The sequence below is a fragment of the Takifugu flavidus genome, chromosome 4, assembly GCF_003711565.1.
Source record: "Takifugu flavidus isolate HTHZ2018 chromosome 4, ASM371156v2, whole genome shotgun sequence".
Taxonomy (NCBI): Eukaryota; Metazoa; Chordata; class Actinopteri; order Tetraodontiformes; family Tetraodontidae; genus Takifugu; species Takifugu flavidus.
The window spans coordinates 11,112,908-11,132,947 of record NC_079523.1 but is presented as its reverse complement, the minus strand read 5'-3'; the positions used below and the strand labels follow the sequence as shown (position 1 = coordinate 11,132,947).

The 20,040-nt window shown below is 47.2% G+C and overlaps 1 protein-coding gene across 3 annotated transcripts; it reads left to right on the top strand.

Moving 5' to 3' along the window:
* The first annotated feature begins 3,064 nt into the window (after positions 1 to 3,064).
* Positions 3,065 to 19,841, top strand: LOC130524544 (zinc finger protein 385A-like). 3 transcript variants are annotated; one of them, XM_057030787.1, is made up of 8 exons: positions 3,065 to 3,438; positions 12,714 to 12,859; positions 14,620 to 14,730; positions 16,814 to 16,988; positions 17,160 to 17,480; positions 17,670 to 17,857; positions 17,944 to 18,030; positions 18,143 to 19,841. In XM_057030787.1, the coding sequence occupies exons 1-8, from the start codon at positions 3,426 to 3,428 to the stop codon at positions 18,368 to 18,370; spliced, it is 1,269 nt and encodes a 422-aa protein (XP_056886767.1). In that variant the 5' UTR covers positions 3,065 to 3,425; the 3' UTR covers positions 18,371 to 19,841. The 3 variants fall into 3 exon arrangements, with proteins under 3 accessions (XP_056886767.1, XP_056886768.1, XP_056886769.1); XM_057030788.1 differs by lacking the exon at positions 3,065 to 3,438 and adding an exon at positions 5,319 to 5,736; XM_057030789.1 differs by lacking the exon at positions 3,065 to 3,438 and adding an exon at positions 10,428 to 11,285.
* Positions 19,842 to 20,040: the final 199 nt, after the last annotated feature.

Below are 20,040 nucleotides of genomic sequence, written 5' to 3'. Positions count from 1 at the left end.
GTGATGTATAGCAAATATAGAATGCTCCTAAAATTACATTGCACGATCTCCGCGGATCTTCATTAAGGTTTTTTTTTAATTGTACATTTAAATAAGTGAATTGTTTTACCAGAGAAAAACGATACTTGCGTAATGCTGACACCTAGTGGTTTAAATAAGTAATTGAATATTTTCAATACAGCACCAATTTACAACAAATTAAGGTTTTTGACACTTTTAATAATCATTTAGCTATCAGTTAAAGAACACATTCCTTTCAGAAAGCTCGTAATGGCCGAATATAAAATGACAGAAGAGTCGGGAGAAACTCAGTGCGTCATGGTGCCAAAGTAATGCCATATTTCAACACTAGGTGGCAGCGCAGTTCCATTTCCGTCTGTAAAGCCAGTGGCGACAGCTGTACAGGAAGATACTGCATTAATAATATGCAATCAAATGTCGAAGACAATCTTGTATGTTGGATTTGATATCGGTGCTGTACAAGAGACTGGAATGCATAAAGCAGGGCGTGCCAGCAGAATGGGCGGAGAGTGGGAATAAAATTAACCTATTTCCATGTAAACTGCTGGTGGAGTGTGTTTGGATGAGAATAATCAGGCTAATGACTGCACCGGGGGAGTCTGCTCTATCACAAATCTGCATGCTGTCCTCACTTTCCAGCCCAGGATTGTATCAAACGTTGTAATTATTTGCCGTGAAAGGGACATGAAAAGGGATTAATCAGGGGGATCTGACTTAATCTTCAAAGGCACCACTGAAGAGCAGAAGCTAATGGGAAAGAGAGACATGGTTACTTCTTTTATGCCGGAGGTGAAGAAAACAAAGAAACATTTTTGCAGAGCTGCTGGAACAGTAAAGTGAAAGGCAGCCAAAACCAGTTGCACCAGCTGAAGAAGACCCAGGTTTTTATTGGGGGGGGTTGTTGCTGTTGCATGGAGAAAATCCCAACTCAATAATTTTGCTGATGAAAGTTCATAAAACAAATGAATAGGAAATAATCAATAATAAGTCATTTTTAGACCACAGTGTTGCAGTTTGCCTTGTTTGACCTTCACCAAGGACAAATATTCAAAGTGTCATATTACATATGAACTATTAGTTATTAGCATCAGCACAGCCATGCAAAATGAACCATGCAAATAAAAGCTTTTAGCATATCAGCATTGTGAGTCCGATACAGTTTCAGTCCAAACATACTGAATGAAGACATCCGTCGACTGATGATCCACAATCAGACCAGCAACCGACCTGCATCAGTCCGCAGACTCTAGAATGAGTAGTACTGTGAAGACACAACTGCAGATAAAATGAGAGTGCTTTAGCACACGCACGTGTGCGTGCGTGCGTGCGTGTGTGTGTGTAAAACTGTTCCACTCTGATGAAATGTGCTTACTACTCAAGTTTGCCGTCCTTCCCCTCTGGACCTCAGCCCAACTGTGACGCCTGGCCAGAAGGTGTTGCTGCGCATGTTTATATTATGCAGAGAAGAAAGTTTGGGACCTAAAGGTCTTAGATTAAAGCAGGATAGTAGTTCAAGTGAGCACAGCTTCCTCTGACGGAACCATCACTGCTTTACCTACTTGCATGTGTTGCTCCATCCTCTGTAAGGCTAAATGTGGCTACCTGCTATTGAGGTGTGTCTGAGTGTGAAAGCAGACCTGCGCTGGGGAGAAGAGACGTGAACGTATGCTCACACCCTGCACTTTGACTAACATGCACCCGGCTGTTGCAACAGCCAGCAGCTTGTGAGCTGTTTACTTGTCCTTGGGTTAATCTCCTCCAAGACTGTTTACCGTTTGGACATATGTCAGGATGAGCCAGCCTTGCTGATGTACTGATATAAACGATGTTATTTAGAGTTGTGGTTTACAGTTACAGCGGGGTGTCATCCACATATAGGCGGAACAACATCCACCCTACAGCTGCAGCAAAACAACGGATCTAAAATACTGAATGTAAGAAACAGCTAGGGGTTTTGGGCCAATCAGGAAAGTTCTGCACAAGTTATGCACCCCCACCCCCTGTTCCCTGAAGTTCAAAAACATTCCTCCTCTGGTTCCTAGTTATTGGTAACAGTTCATGTGGTGGGAAAATGATTCCTATTAGCAGCTTGTGCCGGTCTGTGCAGCTGTCAGCTGGCTGCTGAGATTAAATATCCCCAACGGTCCGTGTTGCTTCAATATCCTGCATGTTAACGTTCACCCCTCAGATTCTGCAGCATAAAGTCGAGCTGACTTCGTTCACCCCACAGTCCAGCATATCAGAATTAGTCTGACATTTACTCGACATCAAGCCCTGCGTCAGTCTCACCCCCACCCCCCCCCCACCCCCACTCCATCCCACCCGCACCCTCCCCCAGTACCCTCACAGCTCTCTCAAGAGACACATGTAAGCACATCGACGACATCTGAGCCGAATTTGGCACAAGGGGATCCCACATTACAGCTTGCAAACACCCAGCTGGATCCTGTTTGTGTGTTTTGTGGGGGCTTCGACAGCCAATCGGGATGTCAGCGCCTCCGCCGTATCAGCACTTTTGACCTGTGGCGGTCACCGTTTTACAGCAGCTGTAAAATATGCGGATATTTAAATCCTCTGATTAACAGCGCCACAAGCGCAGGTTTTACTGTGCGCTATAAAGACCACGGCAGCAGTAGTTTATCCACTCTGTGCAACAGGAAACTTGCACTTGAAACAGTGTCGTTCAGCTCAAATATTCTGTTTCAGCATTAGCAGTTGGATGAATATGTTTGATGCGATTTCCAGTCTAATGTAAATGCTGGAGGCTGGAAAATATTTGAATAACAAGCCGGCTCTGAGTTTCGGGTTTTCTTGTTTCTGTGTTCAACAACCTTTTAACCTGGTCGTCTTCCCCAGCAGTCTCAGTCTAGTCCACGTTTCCTCTGATCTCCCATACGCTTCCAGCCCCCCACCTCTTTTTCGCACTCTCTCTCTCTCTCTCTCTCTCGCTCTCGTCTTCTTCCTTCCACAGTTGTCGTCACGTATTGAGTTCCACTGTTCCAAGCAGCAGAATTAGCCTTCTGGAATCTCGTGCACTTGTTTATCCCCCCCCCCCCGCTCTTTGGATAACAAAAAGGTGAAGGCATGAAGGGGAAGACGAAGGGAGAACGCGCCAGAACGCCGAGCGGGATTCAAAGAAATTTGAAAAGATGAAGAGCCAGAAACAGACGGAGGGGAAGATGCAGAAGCGGGACATCGAGCCTCCTGCTGTTTGATGCAGCCACAGTTTGTGAGCATTTCTCTCGCCGGCTGCTTGCTGTGGAAGTAGCGCTTCATCACCGTGGCATGAGAATCCCTTTGCTGAGGGAGGAACTCTGACTCAATTGTTTTATGCTGACTGACACGCTGACCTCCGGACTTTATAGGATCTGGATTTACTTGCGCGTGCAGAGCGGACGCCACCGATGTGGGGCTCAGGTAAGTGAGCCAGCGACCGGTGAGCAGTGCTTATTCACAGGGGAGCATTCTTCCTTTGATCACCTTAAAACGAAGTGAAGAGGGGCTGAGCCGCCGGCGCCCAATTATTGCAATTTTCTGAGCAGAAATAAATGGCGTGAGTCTTTGATGGCTTGGCCCTTTGATGGAAATAATCTCGAATAAACCGCATCAACAACCTCTGCCAGACAAGAACCCTGACTGCTCTGATCTCTGACCTTTCACACACATTAGATATGATGGATATGACGGAAGAAAGGGAGGGAAGGGGCTTTGATTTTAAAGTATGCAGTCACTTTGCAACATTTAGGGCTGGATTCTTGGTTCATCCATGTCAGAACAGGACAGCAGTGATGGGGGATGATGTCGGGTGTTGCTGGGGTTAAACCCGCCTGTCCCATCACCCTCCATTGTGAGCAGATTGTCCACCGACTCAAGGTAGACAAAGCGCCACCTCCCTCCCTCTAATCTCCTCAGTTATGGCCGTAGCCGCCGTATATCATTTCTATACTCTGCTCTCTATTGTGAGATTGACCCCTGTCGGCCCTGAAGGCTGCATTCACGCACGGCTGCCACCCATCAACTGTCCTGGATTCTTACACCTCCTCATAGAGACTTTGAAAGGCAAAAAACCCCAAATGTTTTACAATCTATTTTGTAGGAGTGTAAATTGGTGGAGAAAAGTTGATTTTCACCTTACAGGACTGAAACAGATGAATTCAACAAAGCAACTTCATAATATCTACACTAAAAACAATGCGAGAGCTTAATATTTATATGCGTGTGTGTTTGTTGTAAGATTCAGCCCATTAATGATGCTTTGTGTCCTCACAAATGCTCAGGAATATCAAACAGTCATTAGAACTTTTTCCATATCTTTCCTTTTCACCGTGTGTTATCGTTCTACTTATCTCCTTAAAGCAAAGGGCTTGAACAATCGAGTAACCCAACTCCCTCGGGAAGTAGGCACACATTCTCACACGCATGGACAAGATGGTGTGTCGTCCGTGTCGGGTTTCAGTTTCCCATAGTGACATCCATTAAAGTCGTGCTGGATCAGCCCCTTCACCTCCGAAAGTCATATTAGCACCTAAACCATTGGCGACAACAATACACCTAACTGCATTATTCAGCCTGACTCTACTAATGAGGAAACCTTATATAAGACACACACACACACACACACACACACACACACACACACACACACTGGAAGGTCGTCCAAAGACACCGCTGGTCTTGTGGGAAAGAGTTTGATGGAAGTCTTGAAAGCACACCTATGGGTGGGCCACGCAGTTCAAGCTATCTTCCTGTCAGAAAGGCGTCATTCCCGTCCTGCGGTTCAAACCCACCCGGCACATTTCATCACCTCGCACTTTCATCTGGAGTCAGTTTGTGTTAAGCGCAGTCCGTCGCGGCCCCCCTCCAACCCTCCGGAGCTGTCGGCCTAATCTGTGCCTGCGTTTCCTTTCTGTCTCCCTTCGCGTCGTTGTTCAAGTGAACAGCTGCAGTGTGAACTCAGCATTTGCAGCCCTGCTCTTTTTGTAAACGCGGGCTGTAAAAGTCAGGTGGGGAGACGGATTCCTTGTAGGCGCTTATGCCTGAAAGGATCGGGGCTTCTTTTTTTTTTTAAAGATGTCGGGGATGGAATGAAACATTCATCCATAATGTCAACAGTGAGCAGCAACAAAACAGTGACAGAGGGGAAAGGAGAGCGCCACCGACAGCAGCATTATCACATGCCTCCTGATCCAAACACCCCATGAAAAGGCTCAGCTCCGCGCACGTTCATTGGCAGAGTGTCCAGCCAATCGTAGGACAGGAACGCAAGGTGCCTTTAGGATATTCCCAACCCCAAAATATGAGACAGAGCAAGTGGGAGGCATGCTCCTCCAGTGAGGCAGGGCTTCCATCTCAGCTGTATTCTCTGGTGTTCCCTCCCGGAGTGAATATGGAACAGTGAATAAATTACAGGCTTCCGTTGCAGTGGACCGACTGCATTTTGCGTTACGCCGAGGGCTGCCGCCGTGTTCCTCTCCTGACAACGTCTGGCTGCAACACAAGACGCGCGTCAAAAGCTGCACATCCAGCATCTCGCGCGGACAGATGGAGGGGGGGCGTATCGGCGGGATGGAAAGCAAAGGTCGTGAGACTGGATGTCTTTGAGTCTGTGAGGCGAACACTCGAGTTGCGTCGTTAACTGGCTGAGAAACGGGAGATTTGAGCACGAAGACGAGCTGCAGGAGTGAAGTTCTGTCGCAGGAGACAGCATGATCTTAGGTAAGAAGGCGCCAGAAAGCTCCTCTCTCTTTTTTTAACTTGTTCAACGTTACAGATGCCCTCTGTCAGGAGAGCACTTGTCCGTCACACACGCGCTTTTCCTAACTTGGACAAACTGTTGCAGTTGTCATGCAGATGGGATGATGAAAGAAATGCAGTCCAGTCTTTATTGATCGATCTTGAGTTCCCTCAACCGATTTTTCAACTAGACTTTAAGTTGTTGTCCAATGCAATTACAAAAGTTAGGACACACCAGCTCAATTGGTGGACAGAGTGTGTGTGACCCCCAAAAGACCACTTTGTATACAGCACTGCTTCACTCATTTTTAGTTCTGTAAATAGGTGTCTTCTATGTATGTCTGACCAAACCCTAACCCTAACCCTAACCCTAACTGACCAAAAATGTAAGATGCACAATCTGACACTAATGTTTGTACTGCTATTTTTGTGAGGACTGTTCCCAAGGTTACCCCCTTCTGAAAATTATGGCTAAACCTTAGCTTGAACCCTAAAACCAGGTCTTAACCTTCAGAAAGCCCTTCAAAGTTTTGATAACCAACCCAAATGTCCTTGCTTCCCAACCATGTCAGGTGGAATAAGCATCCCGGTCCTCACTACATGACATATACAAGAGTACACACACACACCTTGTCTCTGTCTCTAATACAGACACACATGTTGTTCATCCACGCAGGTATAATAGCTTATTGTGAAGATATTATGGCTTAACTGGAAATTAACCATGTCTTAAATCGATTGCTTACTTGGTCATGTGACTCTACTGGCGAGCCTTCTATGCCATAAATGTGATAAATGTGATAAAACAAAGGAACGATGTTGATGTAAAACAATCGTGATTTGCTCCTTCCCCTTCAGATTCTACATTCTGCCTCGTGACATTTCCTCAAATTGCCGTCTGGATTAGCGGTTGACCATCTGATTATTCCCATTCATTATTAATATTCTGCGTCAACACCTGCTCAGGTCTCTGTAATCTGAGTTTGATCTCGAGCTGCAGCTGCACATTAGGTATTTTACGTCAGCTGATCAGGCTTTATAAACTGTAAAGCCTCCCTACTTACAGTCCCAAACATTTCACATAGCTTCCATGACTGGAGTTGACAGACGGATGACGGGAAACGTCTTCGCTTGTCTCCATGACGTAAATCCCTCTGAGTCTGTAGCCTCAAACCCACCGTCCACTGCAAATACTGAGAGGTTCGGCCTGAAACAGGAACCGGCGTCTACACGATCAGCCGTGGAGGTTGAAGAGCCGTGCCAAGGCTGGAGCTCATCTCTGTCGGGGAGGGAGGCGCTTTAGTAACTCTTGTGTGATTTTAGCAATGAATATTTCAAACCCAGAGGTTTGAAGTCTTGATTTATTTAAGAAACGGGCCAGCGCTTCTTCGAGGCTGACGCAGAGACCTCACTCGGCCGGAGATGGAAAAAGGTCCAGGACTTGTATCAGCATCTCATAAGTGTGTGTGTGTGTGTGCGTGTGTGTGTGTGTTCCTGAAGCATCCCAGCCCTCAGGAACTACATGACTGTCTATTATTGTGATGCACAGAAAGTGCTGGCATTTCAACTGAGTCATCTGCTCTGAGATACGAAGCATAAAATTTGTCGCTCTGCATGTTCTGGTTGTTCCTTCAACCCCTGGTGCTCCTTCGTCTTTTCTTGCCCCTCCTGATGTCACGGTCACGTCTATCACAGCTGCCCGCTTCTGCTCTTTGACAGCCATCATTGTATCGGGTTAGTCAGCCAATGCGGCAGTTGTCCAACAAGACTGGCTGCGTCTGTTCTTCCAGTAAAACCTCCAAACAGCCACCGTTCGCCGCCCTGGCCTGTCTCTCCTAACCTGTTGCTGCGGTGGAGCCTGAAACCTGGTTCTGCTGAGCCTCCACAGATCTGGATTTCGCTAAGTCCCACAGTCCCTCGTTAGGTTCCTTAGACCTTAGCTGTTTGTTCCAGATCGAAGCTTGCAAACTGCGTACGCTCCAAGGTTACCAGATGTGGACTTGCTCCGCCCATTTTATCTATAGTTTAATAATGCAGCAGCGTACTATCCCACAATGCTTTTCACCTCAGTCAGCAAGAGCAGAAATGGCGGCAAATATGTACTTCAAAGTATCTTACTCCAAGGACGCACTCCAGAAGTTCAAAACTCCGTGCCTGCCTAATTAGTGCAGAGAAAATGGTCAGTGGGGAAGACCGACTGAGAAAGTCCTCCATCCTAAATGCTGGCAGGTCCAACTCGCTTAAATCTTCCCAATCTTTCCTCTCCTTTTCCACACGGACTGTTATTTAACCTTGTTCAAACACATTCCAGATCTTCAATGTTTACTCTTGTCAGATGGATCATCCACTTGTGAACTTCCACTTGGTGCTGCTGCTGATGACACAGTACGTGCATGTCCATGGAGTTCATCGACTTCCTCATTAGTGCACCGGGAGTCGTGCGAAAGATTCGCCAGAATTCAAGTGGGGGATTTGGAGATTTTCTCCTTTTCTATTCAAACTAAGCACTGACCTATTTAACCTTGTACAAATACACTGTATGTCCCCTCCGATTCAGCCTTGCTGCTCTTAGCCGCAGCCCTCAGTTCCATGTTGTTTGTTCTTCTCCTTAATCCAGTTGGATCTTTCTCCAGCAGCGAGCATGAAACCCATGCTGACACAACCAGTATAAACACACTGCGTTAACAATGCTAATATGAAGCTGCAGTTTCCACAGCCTCAAAGTTCTATTTTTCTGTCTATTGAAGATTGAGTGCATCTCTCCATTGTGCACCGTCTGTGGCGCAAACTCAAACAGAAGCACCTGGCGTCGCGCAGCATTGTTCCCCGCAGCCCTCCCTCGTCTTTCAGCGCACCGGATCGGTTGCTTGTGTACTCGCCGCTCTCGGGTTTCCGTCGGCCTCTGCCCGCAGGTGTGTAAATGGTTCGACGTATAGAATAATGATGTTCGATGAGGCTGCGGGTCACGTTGTTTTGTTTACCTCTGCAGCATCAGGACCGATGCAGAATGAGAAACTGAGTTAGCAACCAGCTGGAGCAGATAACTGCTTAATAAATGTACAATTTAAGTATTTATTGCAGCTCTATTAGTAGATTTTTCACACTTATCTGCCTTTTCATTATGAATAGTTATAATTATTATGAAATGGCTCAAAGCGCCCTGTCATGTCCTTGTTTTATTGTATTTTATGTGCTTTTTGATATTTTGGGGGTTTCAAAAATGTAATCAAACAATACATATTTTACTCCACCATTTAATGCTGTCAAACCGAGGTAGAAAAATGGCAGCACAGCCAGTTAAAGGCAGCAGAAGCAAAAACATGCCGCTCACACTGCTGACCAACACGCTGGACAGCAGCTTGTTTTGTCTCTATCACCCATCATCACGTTTGGAGGTTTGTGTTTGTTCACCGTACGTTAAGACGTAACAGATAGACGACCTCGTGGGAAGAAAATAGTTAACCTTTAACCGCTTTCACTCGTTTTACAGATTTTTGTGTGTCAGATGCTGCTGCTCAGTGGTTGGAAATGAACCTGCAGCTTAAAATGGTTCTTGGGCTCCTCTGGTCACCTTGGACTCACCTCAGAACATGCGTTCCCTCCCCCTCCTGGCATTCCCTCTCTTTCCACTTCATCTCCCTTCCACATCCAGACCTCTTTTCCACGCTCAATCGACTCCGTCCGCCCATCCCCGGCGCCATTCATTCCCTGCTCCTCTTGGGTTATTGTGTCCAGTTCTTTACCGATAGGGAATTTTTATGAAGCCACTTCAGACGGTGGAGTTTTGTCAAATGTCTTTACGTAACGATGGAAATTTGAATTAGAGGTTAACACAATCAATAGGCCAAAATAAAAGTACTCATTAATCACAAGTAATGTTTGAAATCAGGGAGCTGAGCAGCAGAAGGACAAGCTTATCTCAAGAGCACAGCGCTAAACGCACGCGCACACGCGCACACGCACACACTTCAGCTCCTGGGAGGTGGTATTTAATCCTGGCCACTGGGTGCAGAGCATCTATCATTAAAACAAAGTGTGGACCGGAATCAAGTGTGTTCTCCTTCAGCGGCGCGGCTCTCCTCTTCGCCCCGGCCTTTCTTTTCCACTTTCCACATTTCACTTGGACAAACACAACATTAATCAGCGCCGAGCTTCACCCACTCCTTTAGAAAACTGCCCATTCAGAGTCTGATTTTGGACTAAAGGCGCGCATGTGTGTGTGTGTGTGTGTGTGTGTGTGTGTGTGTGTGTGTGAGAGTGTGTGTATTTTATTTTTTGCCTGTCTGTCCCCTGCCTGGGTTGAAATAGCCGCCTTTGACTTGAGGGTAAGCCGAGCTGCAGTAAATTGGATTTCATGCTCAGTCCTTCACAGTAGCAGTATGCGACACTAAGACAGAGCCATCTTCCCCCTGCAGTCACGGCAAAGTTGCCGCTCTGTTCTCTTCAAAGGTTGAACCCTCTAACGCAGTAACGTTACATTTACACCACACGGGATTAGCATGAGAAGCAAGAAGGGAGCCGCGCGGCGTTGATAAATATGGGATTTTAGAGCGGCCAAGGCGGCATCAGATAGGTTTTTCCAGCAAAATGTAAAGAAAAAAAGTGAGCAGAAACAGGGTTTCCTGGACAAGAAAGTTGCTTCCTCTCATCTCTCTGAGGTTGGGGGAAGGGGGGGTTAATGTTGGCTTATGCGTGCTCATTTTAAAGCATTCTGTTCGCAGCGGCCGGGAATTACAAGAGGCTGCGTTTGGTTACCTTGTTTGTATGTCTCAGTGTGGCGTCCAGGACCTGGCAGTTATTCTGACTCTCATCACACATCATTTGGCTCAGACGGCATCTCCCCCACCCCCAGTCCCCCCTCGGTCCCCTTCCGGGCAACAGACATGCAGAGAATACCCACAGCCTCCAGTGCGATCAGTGACATTGACATTACCTCTGTGATCATTAGACCTAAATTGGCTAAATGAATTGCCAATTTGAGAGGCCTCAGTCACAGCATATTGGCGCGAGCACACACCCCCACGTGTCGGGCTCGGGGAGGGTCGCTGCCGCACTCATATTCCGTCTCTGGTTGTCTCCTCTTCATTTTTATACAAAAGCCTCCCTCAAAATCAAAGTTCGATAACCTATTACCCAAACATCGAACATTTGCATTTTGACCCCCCCAACACAAACACACACACACACACACACATACACACACATACAGCAGTCTCAGGACACGCTGGCGCGACAATGAGCTTCATTTCAGCGGTGAGAAAGAGCAATAGATGTCGAGGTTTGGATTTATAGAGTTTGGCAGCCCTTTAACACTTTAACGCTACTCAGAATGTGTCCAATCAATGCGCACGCCGCTGAAGAGATGCGCCGTCCACTTATCTGATGTCATTGTAAATCACTCAGGAGGAGGGGAGGACGAGAGGCTGCTGCTGCTGCTGCTGCGGATGCTCCTCTCAGCCAGGAAAAATGCGCCCCCTCCCGAAAAACACCGCGTGAAAATACCAGCGCTAAACACGTCACGCTATTGTCAGGTACCTGCAAAGTCAATGCAGAGATCCTCTGACCTTTAAACGTGCCGTGATGCATGAAATGAGATTAAACAGAAGAATGTCAAGAACACGTTTTGCTGAAAGATGGCGGAAGAGCTTTTCGTGTCCTCAGAGCTTAAACATTGTTGTTTACTTGAGCTGCTCTTTTGTAAACACCCACGACCATCTTTGTAAAAGTCAGCGTGTCACAACCTTGGAGCACGACGATGAATTTGTCGGGCAAACTGGCGATGCCGCGGAGTATTAAAAGATGGAGTAGCGTCATCGTGTCCACATCTGTGGGTGCGCAGATATGTTAGATGCAGATTCATCATTTACCTCACCTGTGAACAAACTTCATGTGATCGATTAAGACGACGCAGAAGAAAGAATCCCAATCTCAAGCTTCAAGTTCACTCACAGCTACTGTTTGATCGGGCGTGCGCGTGTGTGTCTTGCGGAGGTGATAATGGCCACCATGTGAGCTGTGGGATTCGTGGCATGTCTGAAGGACATTTAAAACCCGACCCCTGTGCTTTCATGTCTTACTTTGCAACCCTCCTTCTCATGTGTCCCGACACAAATGACGGAGCTCCAGCTGATTATGGTCTGGAGACAAATGCCAGGATGAGTCTTTCCCCTCCATCTATTTCTGATCCTGCCAGTATGTTCTTTAAATCTGATTAAATTGCCTCCTCTGCTGCGACTAAAATAGCCCTCTCCTCCCCTCAATTTGATAATTAACCAGTTTTTCCCCTCTCAAATGTAACAAAAACTGTTAAGTATTCATCGCAAAGCAGCGGCAATAAAGGGCGATGATTGCACGCACTCCCCGAAGAAAAGATTATACAAATTCTCTCTACGTAGTCAGATTGGGCCCGAGGCACCCCGCTGGCTTTTCACTGAGCAAGAAAAGGAGGACTACGGGAAAAAGAAGAGAAAAGAGGGAGGAAAACAGGAGGATGAGAGGGAATAAAGCAGCGAGAAGGGCCGGCGCTGCAGCGAGGATACAGACGCAGGCAGACAGAATAAGGCCCATGAAATGGGGGGATAGATAATGCTGCCTGGTAAGAGAGAGACAGAGGGAGAAACGGAGAAAAGGCAGATATCTGTGGCTCCCCAGCTGTGAGGCTTAAGGAGCTTAGTCCTCCTGCCCATCACAGAAGACTCCTCAAGTGCATCCATTTAGTGCTGCTGAGCTACTGCTGAGAGAGAAGCGAGCGAGCGGAGGAGAGGAGACAGGTGAAAGTGTGGAAGACTTTCCAGTCTGCAGGTGTTTGCTCTGTCTGAACAGTTGGTGCATCAATAATAATTGGGCGCTTCAATAAGACAGCATGATATAACATGCAAATCTGTGCAGGACAGGTCAATGCCAGGTTGTTCTCGTAGTGCTACGGGTGCTAATGAGGCTAATTAGTGTCTCTTCCACAGGAAGCGTGAACCGACCGGGGCCGGTCCCTGCCTTCCTCCGGAGCCCATCCCTCATCCCTGCCCCGCTCGACATGAAGCCCTTCCTGCAGTTCCCCCTGGAGTCCCCGCACCCCGCCAGTATTGGCCTCTTCCACAATTTCAATGCAGTAAGTGTACGTGGAGGTATGCACGCGCTTGCACAGAGGCCGCGTTGGACCGACGGGCGGCTATTGTCCAACGTTAACTACCGCGCCAGAAGATTTATGCTGTGTAATTCGAAAGCGATGACGTCTGTTTACCTTTTTTTGCTCCGCGAAAATTATTTTCAGCAGGGTGGGAGGACCCGCGTGACGGTTCTGCTGCAATAAAGTGAGTTGCAGCTAATCAATGGGGACAGGCCGTTTTCTCCTAAGTCAGCATTTTCCTGCAGCTCCTTCTCATTTCCGGATTGAGTTGCATGTCACCGATCTACACGTACCACACACACACACACACACACACACACACACACACACACACACACACACACACACACACACATATGCGCATGCATACTCTAAATGCACCTAGGTAGAAGCCCCTAACTCTACTGGTATCCAGTGACAGAAGCATAGTCCCCAGCACGTCCTCACTACTGCAAAACTCTCTAAGTCATCTTGTGGGGCAACAACCCAGCCCTCGTCAACTTCACCAACAAGCTTTTATTCTCCCTCTGTTTAATTTAAACCTGTTAGTGCGGGTGCAGGCTAGGACAGCAAGAGGTAAGACTCCACATAGAGGCCCAGGACAGAGTGGTGGTGAGACTAAAATAGATCTCTGCGCAATAAATGATGCAAAAGTACAGAATTATTGTCCATCCATGCAACTTTCAGCCAGCATGTTTTTTCCATTTGACAGAAGGCTGACTTAGGTGCAGAAAAGGAATAAAAGCCATGGTCGGGGCATGGATTTAAAAAGCTCTCACACAGAAATGCATCAAGGATGCCCAGCTGAGTGACGAAAATTTGTCCTACAACAATAAATACGGGGTTACCAGCTCAAAATCAGAATAGTTCACCTTTCGAGACTAAATGTGTGCCAAAATAGCATTTACAACAAGATCAGAGATCTGGGGAGATGTAAAGCTGTAAACAATACGGACGTAAATTAAAGGCTTTGAAAGTAACAACAAAATAATTTGAGGGTGAGAAAAGTCAAAAAGAAGTCTGGGCATGTACAATGTGCATGAAAGCTAAAAAAAAAAAATAAGACAGATTAAAGGCAGCTCTCAGAGGAAACCAAGAGCAAAAATGAAGCTAAACTATAAATATTTCCAACCACGGATTTAAACTGAGTTCAGGGCTTCTGACAAATTATGCCGTTCTGCCCCTGGTGCCTGGAGCTGGAGAGTGTAAAGCATCTCATTTAGCAGCAGCCACTCACAGTCGGAGGAGATGAGAGGCTGCGTAAAACCACCGTGCACCTCTGACTGATTTAATGAGGACAACACCCAACGCTGTGGTCGTAAACACCCCGCTGAAGGGTCAGGGACCTCGCCTGAGTCCGTTTGAGTTTCTAAAAAAGAGGGAACCTTTCAAGGAACAATGATGTGGCCCACATGAAGTTGGGCTGGTGTGCACTTTCAGCAAGAGTTGATCTCTATTCTATTCTCCTATGCAGATCTCAAGTATGGCAAATATCCATATCACCGTTTGTTTTCTCACATTTACTGATCACCTTAACCGTCCATAATCCAAAAGAATCGGAATCTGTGTCCCTGCAGAAAATGGAGATCATCCACCCCAACATGCCTTCCTCTCTAGATCTTCCCTATTTTAGTCCTCATCAGGAACAGCGCCTCATTGGGTTAAAGTGAAACTCAAAGCTAATGCTAATCAGACAGCTGATCTGCCGCCACTAACTCTTGCTCTCGGTCGCTCCTTCACAGATGGACCCCATCCAGAAGGCGGTGATGACGCACACCTTCGGCCTGCCGATGGTGAAAACAAAGCGACCAATCATTTCCTGCAACGTCTGTCAGATACGATTCAATTCCGAGGTACGAAAGCCGACAGCAGCTGTTCCCTTTTTGTGTCCAATCGGTTTTTTAGACACATGGATATGGAGGTTTGGTTATGAGGTTCAATTTTTTTTAAATATCTTCGCAACCAAACAATAAGTTTTGGGGTGAAAGTTTAATTATTCCATAAAGTTTGACTGAACCAGAACGTGGTGGAGGCCAGGAAGGCCTCCTCTGTCAATCACAGTCGATGGACTGCGACTTATTTGAAGAAGTGTGTTTGACAGTTGGTCAGCAGGAGTTGTGCACAGTTCAGCTCCTGCCTGCACAGGAAATAAACCCACAATCACTATGAAGCGATTCAAGAGCCTAATTTGTCATGACAAAATATTTTAAAAGGGTTTTTAACAGATAATTGAGAGCTTGCATTTATGACCCCAGGCTACGTGTAACGTCTAATCTAAACATCGAGCCCAAATTAAACCAGCCGGTATAAATATATGACTGCATTCCGATGATGAAGTGCTAAATACTCGCTCTAATTTCAGTGGCGTTTAAAGAACCCACTCTGGGAGCGAGTCACTTGAAACTGACCTCACACCGTCGTCTCTATGGAGGCTCGTTTAATAATATCCCTGCTCAGAGCTGCATGTTCTCACTTGGTCTATACGGGCCCCGGGGAATGTTTATGCGCACGTAAATGAAAATGCGCGTGCTTGCGTCTAGGTGAGACCGCTCTGAGCCACCTGTTTGTCCGGCCTGCTGCCTCAGCAGCGTGCTTGGCACAGCGGACGTTCTTTAATAATGAAGGAACGCTGTGCCTGCTGCAGCTGGCTGCAAGCCCGCCGTGTTCCACAGGTCACAAACTACCAAAGTGTGTAAAGCGAGAGCAATATTTCCCTTTGTCTTCCCCTCCGAAGCCCTGAAGTTAAGTGAGAGCTCTCAAATGGGGGCAGATTTATCGGCAGGAGCCATTCAAACGCCCTCAATTCCGGCTCTCTGTAGCCACACGTGCTGTAATTGGAATTGCATTCTAATTCACAGAGGACAGATTAGCCTGCCGCGCGCTCGGCTCGGCTCGGCTCGGCTCTGCTGCAAGGCTGACGTCACAACGTGCTGCATTCGCCGCCGTCACCGCTGCAGTGCCACGCCGGACACCTTTCTCTCTCGCTCTCGTTCTCGCCCCTTTCCGTTCCTCTCAGAGATCATGTGCGGTATGCCGTTTCATCCATCCCCGTCTCCTTCCTGCCACCTCGCTGTCAGGACCACGCAGAGAAGATCTGGCAGCCAGACCGGCTGCCTCTGCTCTCTGCTCCTTTATCATGCAGCAGATAAAACATCAATACACATCAGTCTGAAGGAGAGGAAGGATTTAAGGGACTTTCACTTGCTCTCATTCTCTTTCTTTCTTGGATTCCCTCTCTTCATTCATCTCCCTCCCCCCTTTTGCATATCCCATTCAGCTCCACCGAGTGTGCAGAGCGTCGTTTATATTTTACGACGGCAGTTTGCCTCTTAGTCCCAAACAGTTCGTGCATTCATCTCTCTTCCTTTCCTGTGTTTCTCCCACAAATCAATCTTTTCATTCCTGAAATCGATGTCGTACCTAAGACACTGAAGGTCGCCGGAAGACAGGAAGTATCACAGCTCAGCCGCTGGAAAAAAAAAAAAAAAAAAAAAAAAAGCGAGTTGAGCGAAAGGAGAGAAAATCACTGAAGTCACAGCTTCGATTTTTCCAACTGGAAGTGCCGATCCTCCTCGTTGGAGCAGTTTCACTCTTGGCAGCTGACTGTCAACTGTCAGTGGTCCCTCACAGCCCTGCAGCTCATTTCAGATAATCCCGGCGCTCAATAACCATCATCAGTCTTGTAGAGGCCAGTTCAGTGATTACACCAGTGGTGAAGGAAGGCAAGAATATTCCCAACTAGACGCTAATCCTCCATGACAGCCTCAGCCCATCAGCCCCTAAAGCATCAACTCAATAGCTCCTTTGATGAGTGCGATGGAACCGCGCACTTCTCTGTACTTTTAAAACAGCTTTTGGAGTGTGACGACTGACCGAATGTGCAGAGGGCGACAGAAAAGTGCGAAACATCCTGTATTGTGACATGTCTGTTGCCAGAGCCAGGCAGAGGCCCACTACAAGGGGAACCGCCATGCCCGAAGAGTGAAGGGCATCGAAACGTCCAAGACGGGTCGTCCCCAAGACGGCGACAAGCAGCAGCCCCCTACCGCCGCGTCACCGGCCCCAACAGGTCCCCCGCCATCCAGCCCCGAGCCTGATGCTAACAAGCAAGGTGAGAACCCTCTCACACTCACAGAATGAGATGGGCGGGTACTCTGGTTGAGGAATATGGGAAGCTTAAAACAGAAAATGGATGGGTGGAGGGATTTTAATCAGAAATAAAGTTGATTTGTTTGGGAGTCCAATATTGGGAACTAACCTGGGACCCGTGTGTTGTTTGCAGAGGACCCTCAGTGCTGGTCCAACTCTAACAGGTCACCTCCGACCCCCAGCCCCCTACCAACACCCGCTCCGAGCCCGGCAGAGAGCGAGTATCCCTGTCTGCTCTCTCTTGGCACACCGCTGCCATCCTCTCCTTCCCCATTTGCGACTCCCAGTACCCCCCCTGCTGATTCCGCAGCAGCCAGTCTTCCCGAGACCCCGTCCCCAGCACCCAGCCCTTCTTCGGGAGAGTCCGAGGAAGAGAAATCCAAGAAGCTTCTCTACTGTTCCCTCTGCAAAGTAGCTGTTAATTCCCTCTCGCAACTGGAGGCACATAACAAAGGTTATTCAAACACAGATTTACTCTTAAAGCACTGGCGCCACCAAGTGGACTGGCTTACAACAGCAGGGTGTAGAAATTTTGTACAAAATCGATACGTTCAATTGTTTTAAATTATAAATTATCTTCTTGCAGCTCTTAATCCATGTCGGTGATTCTATTCTTATGGAAAGACTTTTTTATCGGTCCCAGGTACCAAACACAAAACCATTCTGGAGGCTCGGAGTGGACTGGGGCCCATTAAAGCCTACCCCCGTTTAGGTCCTAAACCAAGCCCAGAGCAAGGAGGAGAGATGTCGTGTGACCCCAACACTCAGGAACGCACCTTCCACTGTGAGATCTGCAACGTCCGAGTCAATTCTGAGCTGCAGCTCAAACAGGTGAGACACTCAAAATGGTGACGATCGGAACGCGTCCAGATCAGGATCCAAGTCCAACTCCTCTCCTGCCTCGTTTCTAATTACAGCATATATCGAGCCGGAGGCATCGGGATGGAGTTGCAGGCAAACCTAATCCTCTTCTCATCCGACACAAGAAGCGCACAGACTTCCTGGTAACGTTTCCCCACTCTTGCATCATCGTTAGGCACCTTCAATGAGGCACCTTATCTGAGACAAACTGCAGAACCTTTTAAAATTTCATAATCGACTCATTTCAAATTCCAGGAACTTCCGAAAACACTTCCGGCCGGACTTTTGCCGAATCCTCTGGCCGTAGCTGCGGCCATGGCGGCAGCGGCTTCCTCCAATCAGCTGGCCCTGCGCCCTCCGGGCCCGGCCTCCCACCCTCACTCCCACCATCACCTCCTCCAGGGTACACCCCTCAGCCTGCTGCGACCAGCCCCAGGACCCATTCGCACCGCGCATGGGCCGATCCTCTTCACCCCCTACTGATGAGGAGAGGAGAGGAGCGGTAGGAAGTCGGATGAAGCACACTGTGAAGACGAGAACCTCATCGACGTAGAATCGGAAGCCAGACGTGCTGGTCTGGACGTTCCCTCATAACAAACATAGACTCTTGGTTGGACATGCTGGGGTTTCTACTCCCACTGACAGGGAGAGCCAGAGACACCGGACGCTTCCATGTTCCTCCCGTTTCCCTTTCAACAGTCACCAAGACTGAAGGAACAGTTTGTTGGTAAGCATGGACCCCTGACCTAGCAGCCGAGTCTCCTCATCCACCTCAGAGCCCTACCTCCGCCATCTTTTTGATGTTCACTTCTCCACATGCCTGAAGCGTTCTGATAAAATGTGATCCCTGGGTTGAGTAAAATAGTTGCCTTTAATGTTAGCTGGCGTCACCCTGTAGCCGTAGCAGTGTGGTGGAATATACCACTGAAACATCCTCTTATTTGTTTGGTCTGTAAAGATAGAAAAAGAGAATAACAACCAGCCATTTCCCGAAATGTGACGTTGATGCAAGTCCTGGCAGACATTTCTATGTATTATATCCAGTATGTCTTTTTCGATCAGCCTGCGTGGTCTATATTTACCTCTGTAGGTCAGAAACAGGAAATCAAAGAGGAACCTCAAGTTAGAAGTTGCCTCATGTCTTAAATGCGTCATACACTCACTTGTGAGTGACAGATAAGATTGATTCGATATAACCCAGAGCAGTCTACTACAGGGTTAAACAGTCTGCTTCAGAGGACTTGGAGGGATTTGAGCTAATGTTGCATTTGGGTGAAAGTTGTCACAGGAACAGGAAGTGTAAAAAGGAAATGGCTTGAAAACATTTAAACCCAAGGCCTCATTTTTGTGCTCCAGCAAAGGAGAAAAGTTTCATTGTCTTAATAACGGCATAGTCTCTACACTGTGAGTCACAGGACGGTTCCTGGTTGAAGTCTTTGGCGTTAGCGTCGCGTGCACACTTATTCAGGCCACACTTGCTTTTCATACGAGCCTGTGCCAGGACAGTGGTAACATGAGACGATGGACACCAGCATTAGGTCACCGCAGCAAAAGGACCACGCACAGACAAGGAGACACAGGTTGTAGATGTGCCTGTAGTGGCAGAATCTGTCTGCTCTGCCATCGCCGTCATCTGACCCCGGAAGGTCCCGATCCCAAAAAAAAACAAAAAAAAAACACAACTGTCACGGTGGCTTGTTAAACGTTGGAGGGAAGCTTTACATAAAACAAAACTGTAGCAATACTTTAAGCACTCTTGCAAACTTTCCTTTTAAATGGCAATAAAATAGAAGTGTCAATAAATATATGAACTGTTGCTGAAGTAAAGTGTGTCGAAACCTTCTTGTAAATGTCGATTATTTAACAAAAGTTAATTGTTGGAGCCTCCCAATTGTTAAAATGAAACAATTGTATATTAAAAAGTCATTAAGATTAAATGAATGGTTGTAACCAACTCTGACTTTTGTACTTTCATACTATAAATAACAATATACATGATTTTCTATTTTGGTATACATTTAATCTATTGTTAATAAGTGTTAAAAAGAATCTAAATGTGTTCATTAGAGGGCGGCAATGCAGGAAGAATAAAAAAAACAGTTACCGGTTGTGCGGTAAAAAATAAACCGCACAACCACAATATAGATCTGATA

Coding starts and splice junctions, on each gene's coding strand:
- LOC130524544 (XM_057030787.1), top strand. Junction 16,989..17,159: donor GCCTGATGCTAACAAGCAAG/GTGAGAACCCTC, acceptor TGTTGTTTGCAG/AGGACCCTCAGTGCTGGTCC. Junction 17,481..17,669: donor ACTGGAGGCACATAACAAAG/GTTATTCAAACA, acceptor TATCGGTCCCAG/GTACCAAACACAAAACCATT.